This window comes from Lacerta agilis, chromosome 13, assembly GCF_009819535.1.
Source record: "Lacerta agilis isolate rLacAgi1 chromosome 13, rLacAgi1.pri, whole genome shotgun sequence".
In the NCBI taxonomy this organism is placed as follows: domain Eukaryota; kingdom Metazoa; phylum Chordata; class Lepidosauria; order Squamata; family Lacertidae; genus Lacerta; species Lacerta agilis.
This window is the reverse complement of record NC_046324.1, coordinates 30665427-30688944: the sequence shown is the minus strand read 5'-3', so window position 1 is coordinate 30688944 and position 23518 is coordinate 30665427. Positions and strand designations below refer to the sequence as shown.

General features: G+C 47.3%; 1 protein-coding gene across 1 annotated transcript; it reads right to left on the bottom strand.

Annotated features, from left to right (window-relative positions):
• Positions 1 to 1805: 1805 nt before the first annotated feature.
• CARHSP1 (calcium regulated heat stable protein 1) lies at positions 1806 to 20923 on the bottom strand. The gene is made up of 4 exons (XM_033167228.1): positions 20856 to 20923; positions 9029 to 9195; positions 4268 to 4390; positions 1806 to 2228 (listed from the first exon to the last, which is right to left on the bottom strand). The coding sequence occupies exons 2-4, from the start codon at positions 9184 to 9186 to the stop codon at positions 2066 to 2068; spliced, it is 444 nt and encodes a 147-aa protein (XP_033023119.1). The 5' UTR covers positions 9187 to 9195; positions 20856 to 20923; the 3' UTR covers positions 1806 to 2065.
• Positions 20924 to 23518: the final 2595 nt, after the last annotated feature.

The window sequence follows — 23518 nt, the reverse complement described above, 5'->3', positions numbered from 1 at the left end:
TCACAACGATAACTCCTGCAGTATCTCAATGTCCGGGGCTTTAGCGAATGAAAAGAGAATTTAATTTCCTCTCTCATGTCTGGCTGGCTTGGCAGTCTTGTGTCCCTCTCTGGTGTTAGCAGATAACAGGAGAGGAGATTGAGCAATTCTGGTCTCTTGACAGCCCCTGCTTGAGAGCCAGTGTGTTGTAGTGGCTAGAATATTGGACCAGAGGCCAGAACAAATCTGATGATTACAGATGCCTTTCACACAATTCCAGAAGAGGAGATTCACTCCAAACTTTTTATTTATTTATTTTCCCCAAAGATTTCCAGCTGTTAGGGAGTTTGTGAAGGGAACACAACACACATATGTACTGTTCAGAACATTTTCTACTAGGGGAAAAAACAACTAGATGGCATTGAAATAAAATTGAAATATGGTTTAGCTACAAACCTAGTTGGAGGCAGGAATTAGCTAGCTGTGCATTAAACACAAACACATCACTAACTAAAAATAATATACTTTGCCAGCTGAAGAAATGCACCAGAAGGGTTCAAACATCAAACCAGTTCACGTGACCTACAGTGGCTTGTTTTCCTCATACTAAGCCATGGTTTACTAAAACTGTTGTTTACCAGATCATCTGGACCCTGTTCAGTGGATTAGCTATGGCTTCTTTACTGCCAACAAACCACAAGCTGAAACCATGGTTTGTCACTGACTTACAACCCTTGGTTTGTTTTAGCTGTGACTTGGTGTCACGAAGAAAAGCAGCACTGTCCCCAAAGGAAGGTTTGCTTAGTCAACTCACCACAAACACTTGCCAAGCTACCGGGAAAGACCAGCTTTAAAACAAACCACATTTTAGTGCAATAAACAATGGGTTTGTTTTATCATCCATGGGATAAATCTGTAGTTTGTTAAGCAAACCATGGTTTGGTGTGAGTTGTGCAAACGGGGCCGAGGAGGACATAAAAATCAAGAGCTGGGTTTTTTAAAAGAAAAAACCCTGAAAGTTTTCATCAACCCAAATTACGAGCTAACCACGGCAGACACTACTCTCGCGTATCAAATGTTTATGAAATGTTCAGGCGGGCTGCGCTTTTCTGCCAGGGGCTAGGGCATTGGCTTCTGTAAAAATCTCAGCACAAAATGAAAAGAAGGGAAAGGTGTTTCCTGCTAGGGCTTCCCCCCTGGTGCTCCACTGAGGGGGCATCCTTGGACCTAGAAACCCAGAGGGCACACCAAGAGAATTCCTATGTTTCTAGGAAAGTGGATCCCACCAGCAGATGACTTCTACAATGACAGGCAAATTTCACAGTGCTGTTGCTGCAGTGGCGTAGCGAGGGCGGGGCGTTGGGGTCGGTGCACCCCGGGTTCCAGCCTGGGGAGGGTGACACTGCGCCACCACTACCCCGCGAGTGTGACTCCCAAGCCGCCGCCCGGCAGCCCTTCCGCACGAGCAGCCACCGCACGGAAGGGGTGCCGGGCAGCGGCTTGGGAGTCCAGGCGGACTACGCTCCGTAGCGCATGCGTCATGACGCATACGCTACGGAGCGAGGCTTGCCGCCCCTGGCAGCCAAGCAGCTCGGTACGCCTCTGTGTTGCTCATTAGACTGGTGAGTCCCTGTGGTGTCAAGCAGAAAAGTTCTCCATGGGGTGATCTACCCAGGGAATGCTGGTATCCCTTGCCATGCAGAGTCCCCTCCAAAACAGAAAATTTACAGGCTCCAAGTCATGCTCCCCATCATCTGGAGAGATGGCACCTGCGCTGTTTTGCTATGTTTTGGTTAAGTCTTTCTAAGGCCTTTGGGTATCTGTTAAAAAAAAAAAAAGCAAAGCCGTAACTAAATCCCATCTTCCTGGTCAACTTAAGTGTTGTGCCGTTTGCGATTTTTTAATTTTTTTTGTATAAAAGCGGGGGCGTTACTCTGGCCACCTTTGGACCCCCATTACAATGGTGTTTCCACCTCACTCAATACGCAGAAAACTCGTCTGTCAAGTCTCAAGTCAGTATCAGTTGTTGAACAATACCGAAAGTCCAGCATTTCCTCGATCGGGGCGGCTTCGGCGTAAGGGCGGCCTAGGAGTTGATCGCGTTCCCTGACCACGTCTCGTGCTTTATCCCCGGAGCGAGGTGAGTGATGACCACCTCCACGGCCTGGAGCTTCTCGTTCTTCGGAGGGATGGTGCACACCTTGTAGGTGACTTCATCCCCAGTCACCGGGACGTATTCTCCTTCAATGCTTTCAGGAAGCAGGGAGAGAAGACACAAAATAATTGCCCATGTGGTTCCCCAAGTGGGTGGCATCCCCTAGGGATTCCCTAAGAGGGGCAAGGGGGCAGCAGAGGGTCTCTGGAGGCATCAATGGCTACCAGACTGACGGATCAAGGTCATCCATTTGGTTTACTTCGTTCCAACTGAATTGTTTCAATTGGATTTTGAATAAATGCGCAATCAATCGTTACCGTTTTGAATTTTACTGTGTTGTTATCTTCCTTTGTGGGTCGTGCAAACCGCCGTTTGCTGAATAATGCTTCTTACAGGGTAGTGTAAGGGGCACTGGGGATGCGTTTATGGAACCAAGGGAGCGGTAGCCCCCAAAAGTTTGGAAACCACTGGGCTAGATGAACCATTCATCCCATCACAGGACTTTGCCCTCCCAACTTGGTCATGCCCAAAAGCAACAAACTCAAAAAGGAACGCAGAACCCACAACAATGTTTTTATTCATTCATCTGGTTCACACTAAACCGTGGTTTTCCCAAAGGGGTTGATATTTACTCACTCACCCCTGGGGATGGAAAACAAGTGTATGAATTGTGTTTCTTAGGACCCACCCTACTTCTGTGGTTGTAACCAGTTCAAAACTGTTTTATTACTGGGTTTTAATTGTTGTAACCCACACCTTGGGGTGAAAGGTGGGTAAATCATAATCATCATAATGCTCCATAATAATAATAATAATAATTGGGAAATTTGAGCCTCAGAAATAAAGGTCATGGGCATGTACAGAATACACCTCCCTTGCAACTTCTGTATCTTAATGATTCCACAATACAACAGTGACTGGTGATTCATAAATGTTGATATTTCATGACTTTGCTTCATTTACATGACTAAGAAGTTGTGGTGCGGTCAATGGCAATGTTATATATCTCGTCCAGGGGTGAATGAACTCAGAAGCCTTGGAAAGCCAATGCTAAGCCTATCCTTTGTGTATAGCAAACCACAGATTAGCCACGAGTTGTCCGACAGACCATCACGCAGACCAAGGCTTGCTTCTCCACAGCTTGCTTGGGTTTCCAGCTGCTCTTGGCCTCTGGCCTTTGTGGCTTAGCTACCAAGCCTGGGGCGGCTGTACAAACCACAGTTAAGAAGGGGGGAGGCAGATTTGCACATAATGCTGAGTCATAGGTAAGAGACAAATGAAGCTTGGTAAGCCAGTAACAAACCATGGCTTCAGCTTCATTCTAGGGCACAGGTGGAGACTCTTTCCATCTCATCCTCCCCAGGCCATCATCCCACCCCCCTCACTAGCTTTGCTCTACACCACAAGCATTCTTGCCTGTCTGCTGGGACGTGTCCTTGAATTCTGATGGTGCATTTTGCTTGCCTGTGTGGAGTGGGGTGTGTAAGACTGTGCAGAAAACAACTGGCTTTGCATAGGTAAAATTTACATTCATTGCCCCGCCAGCTTTGCCTCTGGCCCTGGCTCACTGCTCAGTGCCGGATTTCCATATAAGCTAAGCAAGCTATAGCATAGGGCCCCACTCTCTTGGGGGCCCCAAAAAAAATTAAAGGGAAAAAAACTGGATGTACATTTCCAAAATAAAAGATAATAAACAAATAGAATAAAACCTACATACAGCAATAGTGTTTTGTGTTGTGTAGGCTCCTATGATGTAAGTAATGGGCCCCGCCTGCTAGCCTGCTCCCTAAAATATCACTGGTTTGCTCATTTCTATACATGCGGTGCCTACATTCTGCATGGACTGGTTGCACGGCAACGTTTGCAAATGGCTTTAGATACCTATTAGGTCCATAAATTACCATATAGCATATATTCAACACAAAAAACAGTGATAATATGTTGTTGACAAAGGACAGCTGGACATATAAAGGGCCCCATTACCTTCAGTAGCTTAGGGCCTCATCAAACCTAAATCCAGCCCTACCACTGCTGACATGTGGTCCCCAGAAGGTTGCCCTGAAGGGAATAATGCACCCCCTCAGGATGAAAAAATGAAGGGCAAAACCATGCTCTCCCCCTCCCCTCACTTACTCGGAAATGTGCACAAAGATGTCTGGACTGCCATCGAGAGGCGTGATGAAGCCATGGCCCTTGGAGCGGCAGAAACACTTACACACTCCCTTGTAGGTAGGCCCTTCAGAGGCTCTCGTCGTCCTGTGAGGAACAAAAGCAAGTTCAGAAAACCATTCTCCACCTCTTTTTACACTAGGCCGCAGAAGTCAGCTACTTGGGAATTAATGTGGCTGCTTTTAAAAGTCAAGTTTCTTGTCCATATGGAGGAAAGCGCAAGAGCAAAATGCCTGCTGAAAGCTGAGAAACCTGAGAGAAGCCTGAATAAGAGCTGAAGTGATGCCACAGGGTGCTTCAGTGTCACCACCCGCTTACGACTAGCAGAAGAAAAATGAACTGTGGCAGAGCACACACTTCACACGCAGAAGGCCACAGGTATGATCCCGGCATCTTCAGGTAGGGCTCAGAGGGACACCTACCGAAAACCCTGGATTGCCTCCGACAATACTAAGCTGGATGGACTAATGGTCAAACATGGCACAGGGCAGCTTCCCAGTATCCCTATATTCTTAACAAAGCATGCAAAATGAACAGAAATTAGGCAAATGTATGCAGGTAGCAGAATTCAGATTGTCAAGAGAGAACTGGGCACGATGCTGCAGAATGCAGGAAAATGGGGTGAAATTCAACACCACGCTATTACAAATATTCCATCTGTTTGCCAGATCACCCCCTCCCGCGTGCTGTTCTGTGGGTTCTCCCAATCCCCCCGCAAGCCAATTTTGGGGGGTGGGGAGCCCTACTGCACAAACAGATGCCTTCATGCAGGGCTACTAAGTGAATCTCATCCACAGAGATGCATCCAACTACATTATACTCAGAGTAGACATGCTGAACTTGATGGACTCTGATTAGTCATGCCCATCTATTTAAGAGGGTCTACTCAAGAGTTAGATTAGATTCAAATGCAACCCACAGGGAACTGCTTTACACTGAGCCAGACCAATCTAGCGCCCAGCCATCAACAATGACTGACAGCAGCTCTCCTGGGATTGAGGCAAGAGGCTCTTCCATGCCTTACCTGGAGACACCAAGGAGTAAACTTTCTGAAACAGCTGCTGCCAGTCAGTGTAAACCAGGGGTCAGCAAACTTACCCGGCCTTGGGCCGGTGCTTCCAGCGCCGATCGCGTGGCGGGCCAGAGGGTAGGGGAGCGCACGCCCATACACATGTGCACACGCTATTTCCGGTGCACTTCCGGGTTGGAGGAGGAGCACCAGAAATAGCTTGTGTGCATGAGCACGGGCCTCCTCCGACCCAGAAGTGCACCGGAAATGACGCTTGCGCATGCACACAAGCTATTTCCAGTGTTCCTCTGACCCGGACGTGGGCAGCTGCGCCACGCCGGTAAGAGCGGGCGGCAGCAGTGGGCGGTAGGGGTCGGGACGGATAAACAAGTCCCTCGGGCCGTATCCAGACTGCGGGTCATAGTTTGGAGACGTCTGGTGTAAACAATGCTGAGCTAGATGGACCAATGGTCTGATTTAGTATAAGGCAGCTTCCTACATTTGTAGGAAGGAATCAGAATCTGGAAAAAAAAAGTGTCAGAATCATCCAAGGACAAAGCAGAGCTCGTAACTGGCCTTGAAGACATGCCCTTCTAAGAAGATCAGAACATCATCAGAACCTACTGGATCAAGCCAACAGCCCACCTAGTCCATCTTCTGTTCTCATAGTGGCCAACCAGGTGCCTCTTCTAGGAAACCTACAAGCAGGACCAGAGTTCAACAGCACTCTCCCCTCTTGCAGTATTCATAAGCATAGCCATCACAGCTAGAAGCCATTGACAGCCTTATCTTCCTCCATGATTTTGCCTAATCCTGTTTAAACCACCCAAGTTGGTGCCCATCACTGCCTCCCTGCAGCAGCGAGTTCCATAGTTTGTGCTGCGTGAAGAAGATCTTCCTTTTATCTGTCTTGAGTCTTCCAGCATTCAGCTTCCCTGCATGTCCCCCTCAGGTTCTAGTGGGAGCGAGAAAAAGGGTTCTCTATCTATCCGTTTCCTCCACACCAGGGATTATTCTATAATATTCCGTCACGCCGCATCTTACCCTAAACTAAAAATTCCCAAACTCTGCATCCGTTCTTCACCGGGGAGCCTCTCTATCCCCTAGACCCTTTTGGTCTCCCCTTTTCCCCCTGAATCTCCCCCAAAATCTGCAATATCCTTCTGCCTCCATCTGCCGCCTTCCTCACCTTGACGAACTGGACCTAAGACCTTCCGACGCCATGGAGAAGCCCGCCTGCCTTGAGTGAGAGAGGGCACAACTTCCTACAGAGCATGGTAGGCTGTTCTGCTCCCATGCCCTCTCGCTTCTCCGCCCGCCCGCCACCTCCCTCCTCCCAGCACAACTTCTGAGCTTTCTGGCCGGGGTGCGATTGTGACATAGCCAGCCATCCCAGAGTCATTTGTACTTCCCCGCTTGTCATAATGTCATTCAGCTGCAAGCTGAGCTAACCTTCAGAGCCCCAGGGGATTCAGTCAGTGACACACCCAAGTTACCCAGCCGCCAGCTGCAGAGGCTGAGAGATTACACTCTGCTGCTCAATTCAGTATTTTGCAGGATGGGGGGTTGGGGTAGGGGGTTGCATATCAGGGATTTGTCTCAGCGATACCAACTCTTGGTGGAAATCTACAGCGACCTCACAAACATCTACGGCCAGAGTAATTGCTTCCTGGGTGTGCTGTATGGAGGTGATCACAGAAGGAAGCAGGCAAGACGAGGCTTGCAGAGGTGAGTGGCCAGAGTCATTGTCTTCTTTGGCAATCGCTCGTAGCCGAGTAAGATTGTCTTCCATAAACATGGCTTCAACAGTGTGTCCGTAAGTGACTGCGTAAGCAAAGCTCTGTTCATTATTGCCGTGGCAAGAGGGAGAGTGCAGTGCCGAGTTGTCGGGCATGCACGTTGGGGTACATTTAGGGTGTCCGTGTGCAGGGCCGTCTCGTAATAGGGGCTAGGTGGCGTGGTGCACCAGGGTGCCAGGCCCCCCAGGGGCGCCCCAGCGAGCCCGCCGGCATGCCAGGCGCCCCCTCCCCAACCCGCGCCTGCCCCCATGGGCAGGTGGGCGCTCGCGCGCCGGCAGGCGAGCTGCAAGCTTAGCCGGCTGCCCTCCGGAGCCCCAGCTGGAGCGCTGGGAAGGGCGCGAAAAGCCCCGCTCCAGCGCCACGCCCCTCACCCCCCGCTCGCCCACCTCCCTCCCGGCTGGCCACCCCTCGGGGGATGAGGGGCGTGGCGCTGGAGCGGCGCGGGGCTTTGTACGCCCTTCCTAGCGCTCCAGCTGGGGCTCCGGAGGGCGGCCAGCTTGCAGCGCCACGCCCCTCATCTCCCGCACCCCCACCCCCCCCTCCCGAGGGGCAGCCAGCGCGGGAGGGAAGTGGGCGGAGAGGAGGCCCACCGGGGGCACCGAGGGATCGTCGCGCCAGGGCGGCCGATCCCTTTAAGACGGCCCTGTCCGTGTGTCCTACTTGATGGAGGATGGCCCTCTAAAGTCCATCTGCTTCCTTTTGGTTCCTTATTTTGGATTTGATGGGAAGTTGCCCATCAGCAGGTCTAGCTCCTCGGTGGACGGCAGGCTGAGCCACAGAGGCCATTGCATTATGCCCACTTTGGTGAGATGCAATGCTCTTATTCTGGGGGGGGGGGGAAGGTGCAGGAATGCTGCCCAGTCCCACCTGCTTCTGCGCCAGCAGAAGAGGGGGGGTGGGGCTGCTCTGTGAACAGGCAGAGCTAATACACAGGGAAGAAGCCTCCCTACGCGTCTGCTCTGCAAACTGCCTTGTCCCTCCTGCTTGCCCGCACAAGCAGGAGGGACTGGTGAGCTCCGTAGATCAGGCATCAGCAACCACCGGCTCACGAGCCGCCTGGTCACCAAGCCACCCGCTCAGCAAGTCCCCTGCACGCTGCACTAAACCGGCACAGTACGGCATGGGGACTCGCCGAGTGGCGCCGGAAATGGCATCTGCGAATGCGCATATACCAGAAACCGCGTCTGCGCATGCCCAGACACCAAAAATCGCTTCTTCGCAGGCGCAATTTCCGGCACCGGGGATATGCGCAGACGTGATTTCCGGCATCACGCTGCACATGTCCGGCCCACGGACGAGCTCCGTGGGACGGATCCAGCCCATGGCCAGATAACCTTGCCTGACGCCTGCCGTAGATGGTCAGACCTGAAGCGCAGAGAAGCTTCTTCCCCGTGCGTCAGCTCTGCAAGCTGCCCTGTCTTCTTCTGCTTGCTAAGTTCTCGAACTTAATTCATTCTGGGAGTCTGTTTGACTCCCGAAAGGTTCAAAAACTAAGGTGCAGCTTCCGGTTGGCTGCAGGAGCTTCCTGCACTCAAGCAGAAGCTGCATCAGTCGTTCGGCTTCCGAAAAACGTTCGAAAACTGGAACACTTACTTCTGGGTTTTCGGCATTCAGGAGCCAATTTGTTAGTCAACTAAGCCGTTCGAGAACCAAGGTTCCACTGTATTGCAATTCTACTTAAATTAAAGCTGCTATTTCCATATTTGCATTTTTAAACATATATAAGCATGCAAACTTTATGCAATTATGTGTCCTCCTTCTTCTCCCCCCCCCCCCTAATTATTCATTTTATTTTTTTTCATGGTGATTCCTAACTGGTTGCTCTAGGCCCATTTCAAAATAGAGATGGGAGACTGAGGAAAGTGGAGGGCAGGGGGTGTCCAGAACCCCATCCCACCTGCTGCCCTTGATACTCACGCTGAAAATGTGCGCGTCCTCCGCGTCGGAAGCGGGCTTGGGATGAGGTAGCCTCTCATCGGAGACGGTGAACGCTCCCTCATCCGCCGCCCTTCTGGGAGTCGGAGGCTGCCTGGAGAAGGAGGCTGCTCGTGAGCAGAAGCAGATTCTGAAGACATTTCAAAGTCCTAAACAGAAGATGAGGTCTTGTTTTAGAGGCAGGAGTTTAATTGATCAATCTTCTCATTAATTTAGTTTTGGCTCATGCCGCTCTCTCTCAGCTATCCATTACAATGATGCTCTGAAGTGGTGTCCATTAGGGCTGAGTGATAGAGTGGTACCTCGGTTTTCGAACATCTCGGAAGTCAAATGTTTCGGCTTTCGAACACCAAAAACCTGGAAGCAACTGCTTCGGTTTTTGAACACTTTTCAGAACCCGAACACGCCACACGGCTTCCGTATTGAGTAAATGCTTCGGTTTTTGAACGTTGTGGAAGTCGAACCGTCTTCCCGAATGGATTACATTCGAAAACTGAGGTACCACTGTAGGCCTATCTGGTTTTCAACATTGTGATTTATTACCAGCTAAACATTGTGATATACCGATTGGCTGGCTTCACTGTTTTTCCCACATTGTGATTTTTGCATAGCATGCACACAAACACAAACACACAGACATCGTGGATTCACAATATATTGCCAGGTCAAAAATTATGAAACTGATATCACAATATGGACTTCAAACCGGTTTTGGATGATATTGCCCAGTCCTAGTGCCCATCTTTGGGTAGAGCAGAATGTGTCCTTTTTTACCTAACTGCAGGCTGAGGACTTTTAGCTAATCATGCTTTGCAATCTTTTGTTGTATTTTAATATTATACGCTTCTTTAAAAACAAACAAACCTATAAATGACTTTGAGTAAGCGACAAATAAGTACCATAATAATAATAATAATAATAATAATAATAATAATAATAAATGATAGAAATGGCAACACGTTACTAAGACTCTCGCTCAGAAAAATGCCCTAAAACGCAACAGGAAACCAATTCAACACAGAGAGTTCAGATCCAACATCAATGAAGCTCCCACATAGACAACTGCATGAATTATGCAGTGGATCTTTGCTTAATACCTCACGTCAATGTGACAATTTTCCACCCCTTGTAACAATAGTGAAAGAACAAAAATTTAAGGCTCATTAGTAGGAGAGCATCCGGGAACAGACTCTCTCTCTCTCTCCCTCCCTCCTCATCCTCTGTTTAATTGCTCCGGGTATGAAGAGGTTATAACTTTTAAAAAACAAAACAAATGAAGTCAAGATCCCATGAGGAATAATATGCATTCACTCCAACCCACCATCAAATTCCAGAGAGTATCATCACACTGCTGGAAACAAGGAATTCCTCACACTTCATGGTAAATCAAAGACCTAAACACACACACACACACACACACACACACACACACACACACTTAGAACCAAATAGCAGTCAGAGCATGTTAAAAAGACAAAACTTGACGGCTCAAAACTGGAAAGTTAAGTTATTCCTTCCTTGAAAGGAATGGGTTAATAAAGTTTGGGCCATCTTCATAGTGGCGAAAATAACATATTATCTAAGAGCGAGATATGCAAGCAAATGCAGAAATAAATTTTGGGGAAACTAGTCTCCCTCTTGGCAGTGTGGCCCAGAAAACAATTATCTCCAGGTTTGGAGTTTTGTTTGTTTTTAGAGCAAATGTTAATTTCTGTTAAGTTTTATTTTCTTGCAGGAATATTTATGATCCGGAGGAATTTTATCTGAAGCAGCATTTCATTGATTATTGTTAATAATTTTCAAATGGTTAAATACGTAAATAAAGTTCAAAATTGCAAGTGCCATAAATTTTAAAAAAAGACCCAAAACTGAGTATTTGATATTTTATATGGCTTAAAGATTCCAAAGGTCCAAACTCAGTGGGAAGTTGGCGTAAGGCAGTTAAAAAGGGGCAGAGCAACTGACACCAATTAAGCAATGCTGTCTCTGTGAATACACCGTGTGTACAATTAAAGCACATTCCCTACCTCCCTGCCTAAACAATCCTGGGAACTGTAGTTTACCCCTCACAGAGCTGCAGTTCCCAGCACCCTTAACAAACTACAGTGTGTGCATGCTTTAAATGTATGGCCAGGAGGGGAGAGGCTTTTAAGAAGAAAAGTTATCCCGTGAACAGCTGCTGGAGGTAAGAGCTCTCAATAGAACCTGCATTACCAGGGGTACTATACCAGATGTTAGAGACAAAACAACAGGGGGGAGAGAAAGAATATATCCATGCTGTGCTCATAAATTCCCAGAGCCATCTAGGCAAGCAGTTTGCCCAATCCACTAGCTAGGGCAATTATGGAAAGGTTTCACAGTGCTTCGCTTGGCAAATTTGATACACAAACTAAAGCATTTATGGAGGTGGGAGCAGAGTAGTGTATTTATTCAAGAGGGGCAAAATGTATATACCGTACTCCAGTATTTATTCATTTTTTAAACGTTAGCCAGGTTGGCCTTCCTAAAGCCCCTATGTTCAGTAGCAGTATAGCTCTGTGAATTCCACACACACACCAGCAGCCATCCTGCCCCGGAACAATTTCCATTCCAGCAGGTCATGACAAGTCTATTTAACCTGTCAAACTCGCTACCTGAGTTTGCATTCTTCCTCTGCCCCCCCCCCCCAGTCCCTTTTTTCTTTTATGTGTGTGGCTTTTCACCCAGAAACCCGCAGGCAGGAACTGTCCTGTATTTAAGCTGCTCTGGGAGCCCTTTTGGATGAAGAGCCAGCTACAAATGTTCCGAATAAATAAGGGTGGCTGGCTGGGCAAGCAGGGATGATCTTCTATTTATGCAAAACAATAACCAAATTCTGGCCACCCCAGAGCAAAACATGAACATGAATGAGCTAAAGCACAGCCTGCGGGGTCCAGCGCCATGACATCAGTCTGATTCTTGCCACAGTGCTTCTGTATTTCTACAAACCACACGGTGCAGAGAGAGGGGAAACACAACAGCCATAGTTTTACTCTTTTGCCTCCATAGCACGGCTGTCGCCCTTCAGTTTACACATCAAGGCAAACACAACAGAGGCATGGGGCTGACTCACTTAATTGCCAGCGCTTATCCAATTCCCTTGCTCTCTGCCCTGCTTGCTCAGAACACAAAACACAAGCGGAAACGAAGCCTTTGTCTCCCTCCCAGCCAGATCCCCTGAGGTCAGACCAAGAAAACAGATTTCTGTCATTTGTCACAGGACGGTCACAGAGAGAGGAATAATACACAGCAAACTGTTGCAACATCAGAGGAGAAGAAGAATGTACTGTGATACGCAGCAAACTGTTACAACGTAGGAAACAGATCAGCCTTCCGAACTGGGTACCCTTCAGATGTTTCGGACTATAGCAGTGGCTGCCCAAAAGATCTGGAGTGCAACAGGTTGGTGAAGGCTGCTATAGCACCTACGACTAAAAACTCAAGTGCTGCAACAGACAAAGCCACGGCTTAAGCACTTTACATTTGCAAATTCCAATTCTGCTAACTGAGGCAAACTGTAATCTCATGACTTCAGCAGCAGTCTAACAACAAATCTGACTACATTTTTTTAAAAAAGCAACCCTTCCTCTGCTTAATGCTTTCAAAGGCCAGAAACAGGCGCAACCCTACTTCCTTCCTCCCAATAGAAGCCCTCTTGCCAAATCTACATACGGCAGCTGGATGAAGAATATCTCAAAGTGCCAAGATGGACCTATTTCAGGCTGAAGCTAGGAAATAACATTACTCAACACTCCCCTTCGTGAAACTGACAGGCATCTCTGCAATGAGAAAAGTAGCACATCAGGAAGAATGTTTCCAGCCCTCCTTGGCGAGCAAACTTTCTCCTTGCAGAGAGGTTATTTTTTATGTAGAGGGAGTCCTCCAAATGGTATCTCCCCCCCCCCATGCAGTCTGAAGTAGCACAGTCCACTCTACCATCCCAGGACTCTACCATCTCACTGTGCTGCTTGCATAGTGCTGGTCTGGCTAATTAATGTGCCATATTAACAATGCAAATCCAAGCACTTGCCTACTTAGAAGTCAGCCCCACTGAAAACAAATGATAAATTGCTCCCAGGTAATTCTAACCCTATCTACTCAGAAGGGAAGCCCTCCTGAATTCAATGGGGCTTACTCCCAGGTAAGCGGGGTTAGGATCATAGCAGAAGTAGTCTTTTCTATCCCTTGCAAATTGATTCAGGACTCACAATACCACCCCATCTGACAAGATTGGAGAGAAACATCTGTGGAGTTTGGGAAGGTACTTGGGTGGGTGGCAAAACCACACCCCTGACTCTTGCTCAAATTGAGATGGAAGAGGAAGAGGCATGCCAGGAAACATTGGTTACAGGGACCATATTTATAGATCAACATGTGCACAGGATCAAAACAGGTAGATGTGCTTTAAAACAGAGGAGAAGACATGAAACAAAAATTATATGCGTACACAAGAGATAGGCAAAAAAACATTAAAATCAATCTCCACTGGCTTAGCCTACAACTCCAGATGTGAGAAAGGTGCGATCCCAGCCAGGAGCATGTCAGGAACACCTGAAGGCGAGTAATGCCATCAGTGATATGCTAAAATCAGCGATAAACCAGATTAAAACACGTGCTGACAACACATGTCTTTATGTTCCGTGCAGGCTTGTCTAAACAAAAGACGTGTGTTGGCATGTGTTTCGATCTGGGTTTTAGCTTACCATTGTTTTCAATTATGTTTTGAAAAACATTCTGCATGAGTGTTTTTAACTGTTTTTATTTATTTCATTGTTTTATTCTTTTTCGTAAACCACTTTGAGGTTCATTGGCTTTTTTACAATCAAGTAGTATATTAATTTGCTAACATAAATGGCCTGAATGAACAGAAAGGTCTAGTGCTGGAGCAAAAGACCACAAAGAAGGTGTGAGGTGAAGCTGCCTGCAAAAGCTGCTCTGTAATTGGCAGGGGCCGCCACTAAGAAGCCCCTGCACACAAAACACACTTGTTACCCACCCTACTTTATTTGGCAGGGGGCACCCAGAGCAGGACCTCCAAAGAGGTTTGGAATGCAAGAAGCTGCCCTTATACCAAGTTGGACAGCCAAATATGAGAAAGATTATCCACCCATCTCTCTGGCTTCTGACACAGCCCATTTACATTCCAGCGTATCTTTTACAACCATAAGGCCTAGAAACTTGATTGTGTCTCTATACTGTTTCTGTAAGAAAAACTGTAGCTGCAGTGTGGGGCTTAGTGGGCAGGGGAAGCAGCCCCTAGTATCTTTTTTTTTAATGAAAGCAATGATTCTCAGGAAACCGAGTCCTGCCTTCATTAGGTGGCTTTTCTGCTCTTGTGCAAAATTGTGACATGAACAGAGGACTGACTGCAACATGGCCCAGCAGCTCTGTGAGGGGGAAAAGGGATCCCCCCTGGCCCCTGCTTGCATTATCTGGTGTGTCAACAAGAACCTTGCCTTGGTAAAAAGAGATGCTTCTCTAGACCTTGAGACAGAAACACAAAGCAGGCGAAAGGGCAAATTGTATTACTATAGCATCGCACTGTCTTGTAATCTTGATTGAAAACAGAACATCCTCAACTTGGGCGATCTCCGGATGTTGCCGCACTCCAAGTCCCATCATGCTTTTAGGTTTAGAGAAAAGGCAAGCAAGAGGAAACACGGCAGAGGAGAAAATGGACACAGAAAAGTTGTTTCTCCCTCTCGCGTAACACGAGAACTCGGGACGCATCTGATGGAGCTGAATGCTAGAGATTTAGGTCAGGCAAAAGGAAGTCCTTCATTATGCAGCGCATAGTTTAACTACGGGATTTCACTCCCACAAGGGGCAGTGATGGCTACTAACTTGGGTGCCTTTCCTAGAAAATCAGGCAAATTCCTGAACAAGGAGTTTATCAATGACTGCTAGCCAAAAGGGCTATGTTCTTCCTCTCCTCTCAGTGCCTCTAAATACCCGCTGCTGCTGCTGCTGCTGTCCATGGATGCAGAGCTTGTGTGCTCAGAAAAATGCCTGAATGTGGCTATCTTGACACAGGACAAGCGATCCAACAGAAGAACATACAAGAAGAGCCCTGCAGGTTCAGGCCAAAGGCTCATCCAGCCCAGCACCCTGGTCTCATGGCCTTACGTGGCTCTTCTGAGAGACCCGCAAGCAGGACTTGAGCACAACAGCACTGTCTCAGCAGAACATAGGCACTGATGCACATATCTGGCTACATAAATCTGTCCAATGCTCTTTTAAAGACATCCAAGTTGGCGGACACCACTGCCTCCTGTGGGAGGGAGTTCCACTGTTTATGTACCACGTGAATAATTACTTTCTTTTAGCTGTCCTGATTCTTCCAACCTTTGTCTCCGCTGGCAGCAATATGTTTCCGGCCGGCTCTGCCATTTGGTGCAGTTAAAAGATACGTGTGTGGGACTGAGGCACGTTGCAACTGCTCCTCATATATCTAACACCATTTCACCCATGAGCATAGATAGCTGCCTCGTACTGAATCAGGCCTTTGATCCAGCCCAAGCTGTAACAGGAAGGAAAGCCATCCAGATGCCTGGGGGGAAACCCTCAGGAAGAGTATCCCCAACTCTCCCGAAACTAGCTTCCAGCAACTGCTATCCAGAGGCATCCTGCTTTCCCAAAAGTGGGGAAAGAACACAGCCATCATGGCTAGAAGCCATTGATAGCCTTCTCCTCCATGAATTTGTCCTTTTTTAAAAAAAAAAAAGCTATCCAAGTTGGTGGCCATCCTGTGGCCTCCTGTGGGAGGGAGTGTTCCACAGTTTAACTGTGTGCTTGTCCTTTCTTTTATCTGTCCTGAATCTTCCAACCTTCTGCAGGCATAGTGTGTGCTCCAGCCACTAAACTTTGAGGCCTTGGGAAATATTGCTTCCCACTCCAAGCCCCTGGGGATGGAGATAACTTTATTACAATACCAATAATAACAAGGCTTTCAGCACGGATGCCGGTGATTCAACAGCAATTCATCAAACAAGCTGTCACGAGATTTTTCCACCTAGCAATTAAGATACATTTCACTGCGTTGTCAAAAAAGCAGCCCACGCTCAACGCACCTCGCAACCCGAAGGATCCTCACCCACTTTTTTAAAAAGCCAAAACCGCTCGTTTTCACCATCAACACTGCATATGTGTGGCCCATCAATTAATCCAGCCCCTTTTCCTACACCAATGTTAACATACTGACTTGACAGTTTTTCTTGCATTGAGAGAAAGTCTCGCCACAGATATCCACCGTCTGGTCACATCGAGGCTTGACTACCGCAGTTGGGTCAGGGGTGTACATTGGGGCTGCCCTTGAAGACTATTCAGAAGTGTTAATCAGGTTCAGGACATAGCAGCCACAGGACTTTCCCAGGACTTGCCAAGCTCAATTATATTTTGCAAACGTTTTAAAAATCACCACTGCATTCTAGTAACCTTTCAGGAGCAAGGATATATGAAAGGCCAGCTGCATTGCCAGTCAGTCAACCGCTGATCTGGTGAAGGGGCTTCTTTGTGGTGGCACCTTGGTTGCAAAGACTTCAGTGCTGTTAGCTTTCATGTCCCAGAGAAGGCTGCTTTACTCTCTCTAGCTAATGTGGAGCGGGAAAGCCTGGACCCAGGAGCCAAACACAGCCCCCTAGGCCTCTCTGCCAGGCCCTCCCTGCCTGTCTCTCCAGGCCCCACAGCCCACTACTCATTCACTCTCTCCCCCTTGAGTGTTCTTGCCTGGCTGGAAAGTGTCCTTGAATGCTCACAGTGTCTCTTTGCTTCCCTGGACAAAGGGCTGGGAAGGGATTGCAAATGTGTGAAGAAACAATCCTGCAGTACAAAATTATCATTTTCATTCATTGCTGAACCCATTTTTACCTCCGGCCCTCAGGCTGAAGCCCCTGTTTGAGTGTATGTTGCTATATTCTGCATTTCCTATCACAGAATGTTATTTTACTGCTTTTATGACTCTTTACCGCATATTTAAATTGACTTCTCACTCCCAAGCTTCAACTTTTGTTTGGGGGTGGGGCTTAAAAAAATAATACTAATGGAAAGATCACTTGGAAGGAATGGATCTTAGCCAGATCTTATTTTGGGCTGCTTTTTCCCTTATATAGAATTATTTATTTTTAACCAGCCTAACATTCTGAAGAATTTTGTACCATTGCCATATAAGTTGCCTGCTTTCGTTTTCCATTCTACAGTTGTACCTTGGATCCCGAACGGCTTGCGAGTCAAATGTTTTTAGCTCCTGAATGCCGCAAACCTGGAAGTGAGTGTTCCGGTTTATGAACATTCTTTGGAAGCCGAACGTCCGACACGGCTTCCGATTGGCTGAAGGAACTTCCTGCAGCCAATCGGAAGCCACACCTTGGTTTCCGAACGTTTTGGAAGTCAAACAGACTTCCGGAACGGATTCCATTCAACTTCCGAGGTACCGCTGTATTGTGCTTTCATGAGACAAATCCTTCCCCTGCTTGAGCTATCTCCCAAAGGAGGCCTGGAAATAAATCCTTAATGAAGGCCGCAGTCCTTACCCCCTACTATCTTGGGATTAAGCCCCACTGATTTCAATAGGATTTACTTCTGAGTAGACATGCTTAACTCCAGTACTGATGTAAATCAGGGAGGGAGAGGGGGAGAACCTTTTTCAGCGTTCCCTGCTGGGGTAACTTCACAAGGGCTGCATGTTAGTGGGGGGCGGGGGCAGATCACTGAATATACCGGTATATGGTGCAATAAACTGGTTTGTACCCATGCACACACAGAGAGCTCTCTCTAGCTTCCATACAAGCAAACAAGAGGCAAGATAAGAGTTCAGGTACACCTTCCAGCCAGGGAAAAACACTCAAGGAGAGTGCAAATCAGGGCCTATAGAACTCTCCAAGTTTCTGTGTTTTCCAGGGACGTCCCTGATTTAGAGAAGCTGTCTCGGTTTCTGATTTGACCCTGGAATGTCCCACTTTTCCTTAGGATGTCCCTATTTCCATCAGAGAAATGTTGGAGGTTATGGAGTTATCCGACCCCCCCCCCCCAAGACGTCTGGAGGCAATCCCGTATAGGAAAGTTTGTTTAAACGTTTAATGCTTTATTATGTTTTTATATGCGGTATGTTGGAAGCCTCCCAGAGCGGCTGAGGCAACCCAGGAAGATGTGTGGGGTATAAACAGTAAAATTATCATTATGGAATGGGATGTCCCTATTTTTATCGGAGAAATGTTGGAGGGTATGTAGGAGTATGTGGCCTGGTGAATGTCCTGAGGGCCAGAAAAAAAAGAGTTCTAGAGGGCCACGTTTGACACCTGCCCCATGTCTCGTCTCCCCATCTCTGGCATAAATGATTAGTATTTTTTGTTGGTCTAAAAGAGCAACTTAAGTCTCTACTTCTTGAAGCTACACATCATAAGGCTACATAACAGTGTACACACTGAGCTGTAATCTGCCTACACAGAGTTGTTGCAACGATAACATGGATGCAGAAGAAATGCATAGCCTGCCCACGCCCCGAGGACACTGGGGAGATGGGCATAAAAGCTATAAAGTGTAAAATAAACCTCCAATTCAAATTTCACATCAGTCACAAACTCACTGGTCCTAGGCATGCTCTATTTCTCTCATCACACTCTGCATATACAGGACTGGCCAATATTACAGGGCTGGTGCCCAAATTGCCAAGCTAATGTGGGTGAAGCAGTTTTAAAAAACTTGAAATCCACAACTTTAAATGTGAACGGTTATAAAACAGAGTTGGCAGCACGCAAAATACTTTTTGACCAAGGAGATCAGAGTTCAAATCCACCCTCAATTATTGCAGCTGAACGACGGTGCAACCTAACCTGCTTCATGTTATTGTTTTTGTTAGAATTAAATGTGGGTGGGGACACATGGAAGCTCCTTGGGAGGAAGGATGGGATACAAGGAGAAGAAACAAATATCTTTTGAATGCACTCAAGAGCTGCAGGCTGCCACCTTCTGGGTTAAGTTTCCTGCAGCCAGAAATTCAACAGGTGCAGTACCCTTGCTTGAAGGAACGGTGAACCATAGAACTGCTGCCTGATAGACAGCTATTGAAAGGCAAAGCCCCACAAGAGAAAAGAAAATATAAGTAGCAATCCTCTTGGGAGTTGGGCTGGGAGGAAATTGCCTCTTCTTTCTTGGACTTGCACAATCAGGCTGGCCAGTTGTTTCTGGAACCCCAGACCGGATGCCAAGCTCCTTCCTGGAAAACTGTGGCCTCCTCACCTTAAGTTTTGCCCATTGCAAGTCAGGTTCTCTCACACTCCCCACAACTGAAGTGGCAAACACATGCACACAAAATACTACATTGAAAAAATGCAACATACCAACAATTTGTGTTATTGCTCCCCTGCCCATCAAACATGTTTTTCCCTGAATCCAAATACCTTTAATGCTGCAATCCTAACCATGTCTTCTCAGAAGTAGGCCCTGTGGAATTCAGTGGGGCTTTCTCTCCAGTAAGCGGCATTAGGATTTTTGCAGATTCAGCAGTCCTAAACTGTACAGTATTTACAAAAGTTCAGGCCTCATCCAACACAGCAGGACTTACTTATCTCTCTGTAAACATGCATGGAGTTGCCCCATGATTATGGAATAAAAACTCCCGTTTTAACAGAGAAGCAGCAATCCTAAACCCCACTTACTTGGGAGCACGTCCCATTGAGTTCAATGGGTCTTACTTCTGAGTAGACATAGTTAGGGCAGCACTGCTATTCTAAGTGAACATGTTTTACCCCATCAGCTTTAGTATGTCCCTTAAAAAAAAAAAGCCTTTCATTCCCTCCTCCCCTTGAAGGTGGGGGTGGAACCCTTTAATTTTCAGAAAGGAGACCACACCTTGAATTTTTTAAGGTGCCACAAGGTTGCTTTTATTAAAAAGACATTTTTTTTATATATCTTCCAACCTCGCCCCACAAATAAAGGGATCATCTCCCCACCCCTATATCAGCTCTTCCAGGGTTAAATTAGTTTGGGAAGTCCTGCACCTCTCCATACACGACCCCCTCCCCCCAAAAAAAAAATCAATAAAAGCCTTTAGCCTTTGTCCGCACACCCCCCATAAAAATGGGGGGACGGACGGAACTCATAAGTAACTACACACGAACACCCAAGTTTCAATGTCTGGTATCATTTCCCATTGGTGATTGCTTTTCTTACCTTACAATCCTCGTTGTATCCTTTGGTGGGATTGTCCCGGGGGTGGGAACCTGCAGGATTTTTCCCGGGGTGTTGGGGCGCGCGCGGGAAAGAGGAGTAAAGCACCGAGGCCACTTCCTCCACCTCCCCAAAACGAGAAGAATAGCACTTACATATTTCGCCCCGTATCTCAGGTTCTACAAATGCTAGAAACTTGCTCTTTTCAAACAAATGGAAGCTGGGGATCTGGAGATTATATTCGGGGGCGCAGCTGGGGTCTCTGTCCCAATCTTGCCCCCCCCCCTGCAGACGCCCAGGGCGGTTGCCTCCCCCTTTTCTCTTTGTTGCAAACTTCAATAGAATAGATCCACCCTTACTCTCAACTCCTCCTCACATTCTCGACCCCCACGGATTGCAAGTTTCACTCCGTCTTCCAAGCGCCCAGCTGAGGCTACGATCCCGACCCCCGGGCACGCTTTCCCTGGAGTAAAAGAGCCCCGTTTAAAAGAGCGGGGTTTACTTTCGAGTAGACCCGCGTGCTACTTCCTCTCTTCTTTTAAAGTTGCACACGCATCCATCAACTTGGCAGCCTCCCTTCCGCGCAAAAAATAAAATAACAAAAATGAAATCCAAAAAAAACCCTCACCTATCTCCCCCTGCGAAGAGGTTCTGTCGCTCGCCAGAAGCTGCAGCCACCTTTGCTTGCTTGCTTGCTGCCGTTCAGTGCACGCGCCTCTGCGCTTCCCCGGCCCGGCCCCAGTCGGGAGGTGGAGCGGCTCCGCGAAGGCCAGCCCCCGGCTAAGGAGGCCCCTCGGGGCGGGGACTCCGGCGCAGCTGCAGAAGGTGCGTTTCGCAGCTGGCTGACAGTGCATGGTCCAAGCGCGGAGGCTTCTCGGGGTCCCGGGCATAGCTGTCAAATTTCGGATTTGAAAATAAGGGATCAGCACCCTCACCTGTCCCGGGGACAGCCTACGGTTCTCAGGGACAGTCCACGCCGTGGCAATCCCCCCTTCCCTTCGGCCCTGACTGGTTTGGCAACACACACACTGTTCCCCCTTTTAGGCTTATTCTCAGATTGGGAAAACCCGATTTAGGAGTGAGAATGCTGCGCGATTTCTGTTCTCATCCTGAGGTAAAGTTATTAACCCGAGGTACTATTTCTGGGTTAGCAGAGTCTCTAACCTGAAGCGTCTGTAACCCGAGGTACCGCTGTATTTTGTTTGTTTGTACACCTCCATGTGGAAGGACTTTCCATTCCAATAAGCTGTTTTGGAAAAATGGGCCTGGAATTCTGAAGGGTGCTTTTTCCTCCCCTGAACCCACTTTCAGGAGAAGCCCAGACTCATCCAAAGCCTGGCCAGCCAAACAAAGAAGCCCTTTATTTTCGAAAGAGCCAGAACACAGTGTCGCCCTGAGCTGCAGTGGTACAGGGTGCCTTTTGTCTGCAGGGCAGAAAAAGAAGGTCGCGTGAAATTAATGTTGCTTCTGTTCAACAACAACAAAACCAGGATGAAATGTTCAGATAGAGGGATTTTAGTCAGAGTGTTGCAGGAAACACCTTTTGAAGTGAGGCAGCAAAAGATGTAGCAGTTAGAGCAGTGGCTCTCAAAGGATGTGGCGCTCCACACTGGTGTGGCATGAAAAGATGGCAAATGTGGCAGGAAGATTCAAGGGCACTCAGAGAAAACAGTTAGACATTTCAGTACAGTATAGTATCCAAGTATTGTTTTTATTTGCAGAATGTGGGTAGGTATCCTTTCAAAACCAAGCACTGCTAGGAGTCGTTTCTTTTTGTTTTCCAATGTATTTCTTATCAATAAAAAATATTTGGTGTGGCACGAGAAAATTTTTATTCTGAAAGTGTGGCTGGGGGGGGGGGGGAGTGGGTTAGGACATGGGAGACCAGGTTTCAAAACCCCACTCGGCTATGAAACTCACAGGGTAGCCTTGGGCCAGTCACTCACTCTGAGCTTAACCTACCTCACAGGGTTGTTGTGGGGATTAAATGGGAATGGGGGAGAACTATGATTGCCACTCTTGTAGGCACTCAAGAGTGGCTTGTGACAGCCATGTGGTCTGAGCTGGAGAAACCAACACAAACCTCTTCACATGCTGAGCTTCTCAGATGGATGTGGGTGGGAGTTTAACAATAATCACGAGTTTTAGTTCTTTCCAAGGTGAGGGGAAGCAGTTTTCAACCTTTTTGAGTCCATGTCTCCCTTGGGCAACCATATTCTTTCTATAGCATTACACTTGGGTTCCGTTACAGGACTCACTGTTAGTGGGAATTCTCCCATTCTGCCCCTGGGGAGATATGTACTGTATATATGCAGGAAGATAATGGGCTGCAAGTTAATCAAAGGGGGGCACCCCTGAAGGAAGCCCTTTTCAGGGAAGTTTTAAATGTGTGATATTTTTGTATCTGATTTTTGTTGGAAGCCGCCCAGAGTGGCTGGGGAAATCCAGCCAGATGGATGGGGTACAAATTATTATTATTATTATTATTATTATTAATGTTCCTCAAGTCACCCCAGGGTGCCATGGCACACTGGTTGTAAACCACTGCTCTATGGTATTAACCCCTTCACACGGTAATTAGACATAAGCATGTTGGTTATATGAGACCAGTTATCCCACCATTTCCAGGACCTGTACTTCAAGACTTTTGAAGAAATAGCAGCTGGGGATGGGAAAGAAATCTGAGTCTCTTTACAGTAAAAGGCAAATTTACCTAATCCACACTTTCTGGAACAATAAACAAAACCGAAATGTAGCCCTCCTTCAAAATTTGATATTCTGCAGTGGGGTTCTCTATGTAATGTGTACAAAATGCCTACGTTAGGGTAAAATGTGCCTATAATTCCATATTTGAGTAAATATAAGGTAAACAAACGCAATATGTTGCAAAAATGTATATATTATGCAAAAATGCATACAAAAAATGTGTGTGATAAGTTGCATTAAACTGCTGGTCAATATTCAGCAGTTCCTAAAAAAAATGTGTAGCAAACTGATGTGGAAATGTGTAGAACTGAAAAACTGAAAAACTGAGAGAAAGCTACATTTGTAGATTTATAGATCCCTAGTAACAACGCCCCTGCCTAGCTGAAGCTTCTGAGTCAATGCCCGCCTGCCATTCACAGGATCGAAAAGCAAATTGCTCAGCTTCATGTCTTAATGGCTTCTGGCAATGCTTAATCACACATTCTTGATTATAGGAGACAGGCTGCCTTGCAGCAAAAGTGCTTGCTCCCTCCCTGCAGAAAGTTTGCATCCCACTGCTCTCTAAGCCTAAATATGTCAGATTTC

Coding starts and splice junctions, on each gene's coding strand:
- CARHSP1 (XM_033167228.1), bottom strand. CDS start 9,186: ATGTCTTCAGAATCTGCTTCTGCTCACGAGCAGCCTCCTTCTCCAGGC. Junction 4,391..9,028: donor AGGACGCGCACATTTTCAGC/GTGAGTATCAAG, acceptor TGTTCCTCACAG/GACGACGAGAGCCTCTGAAG. Junction 2,229..4,267: donor ATCTTTGTGCACATTTCCGA/GTAAGTGAGGGG, acceptor GCTTCCTGAAAG/CATTGAAGGAGAATACGTCC.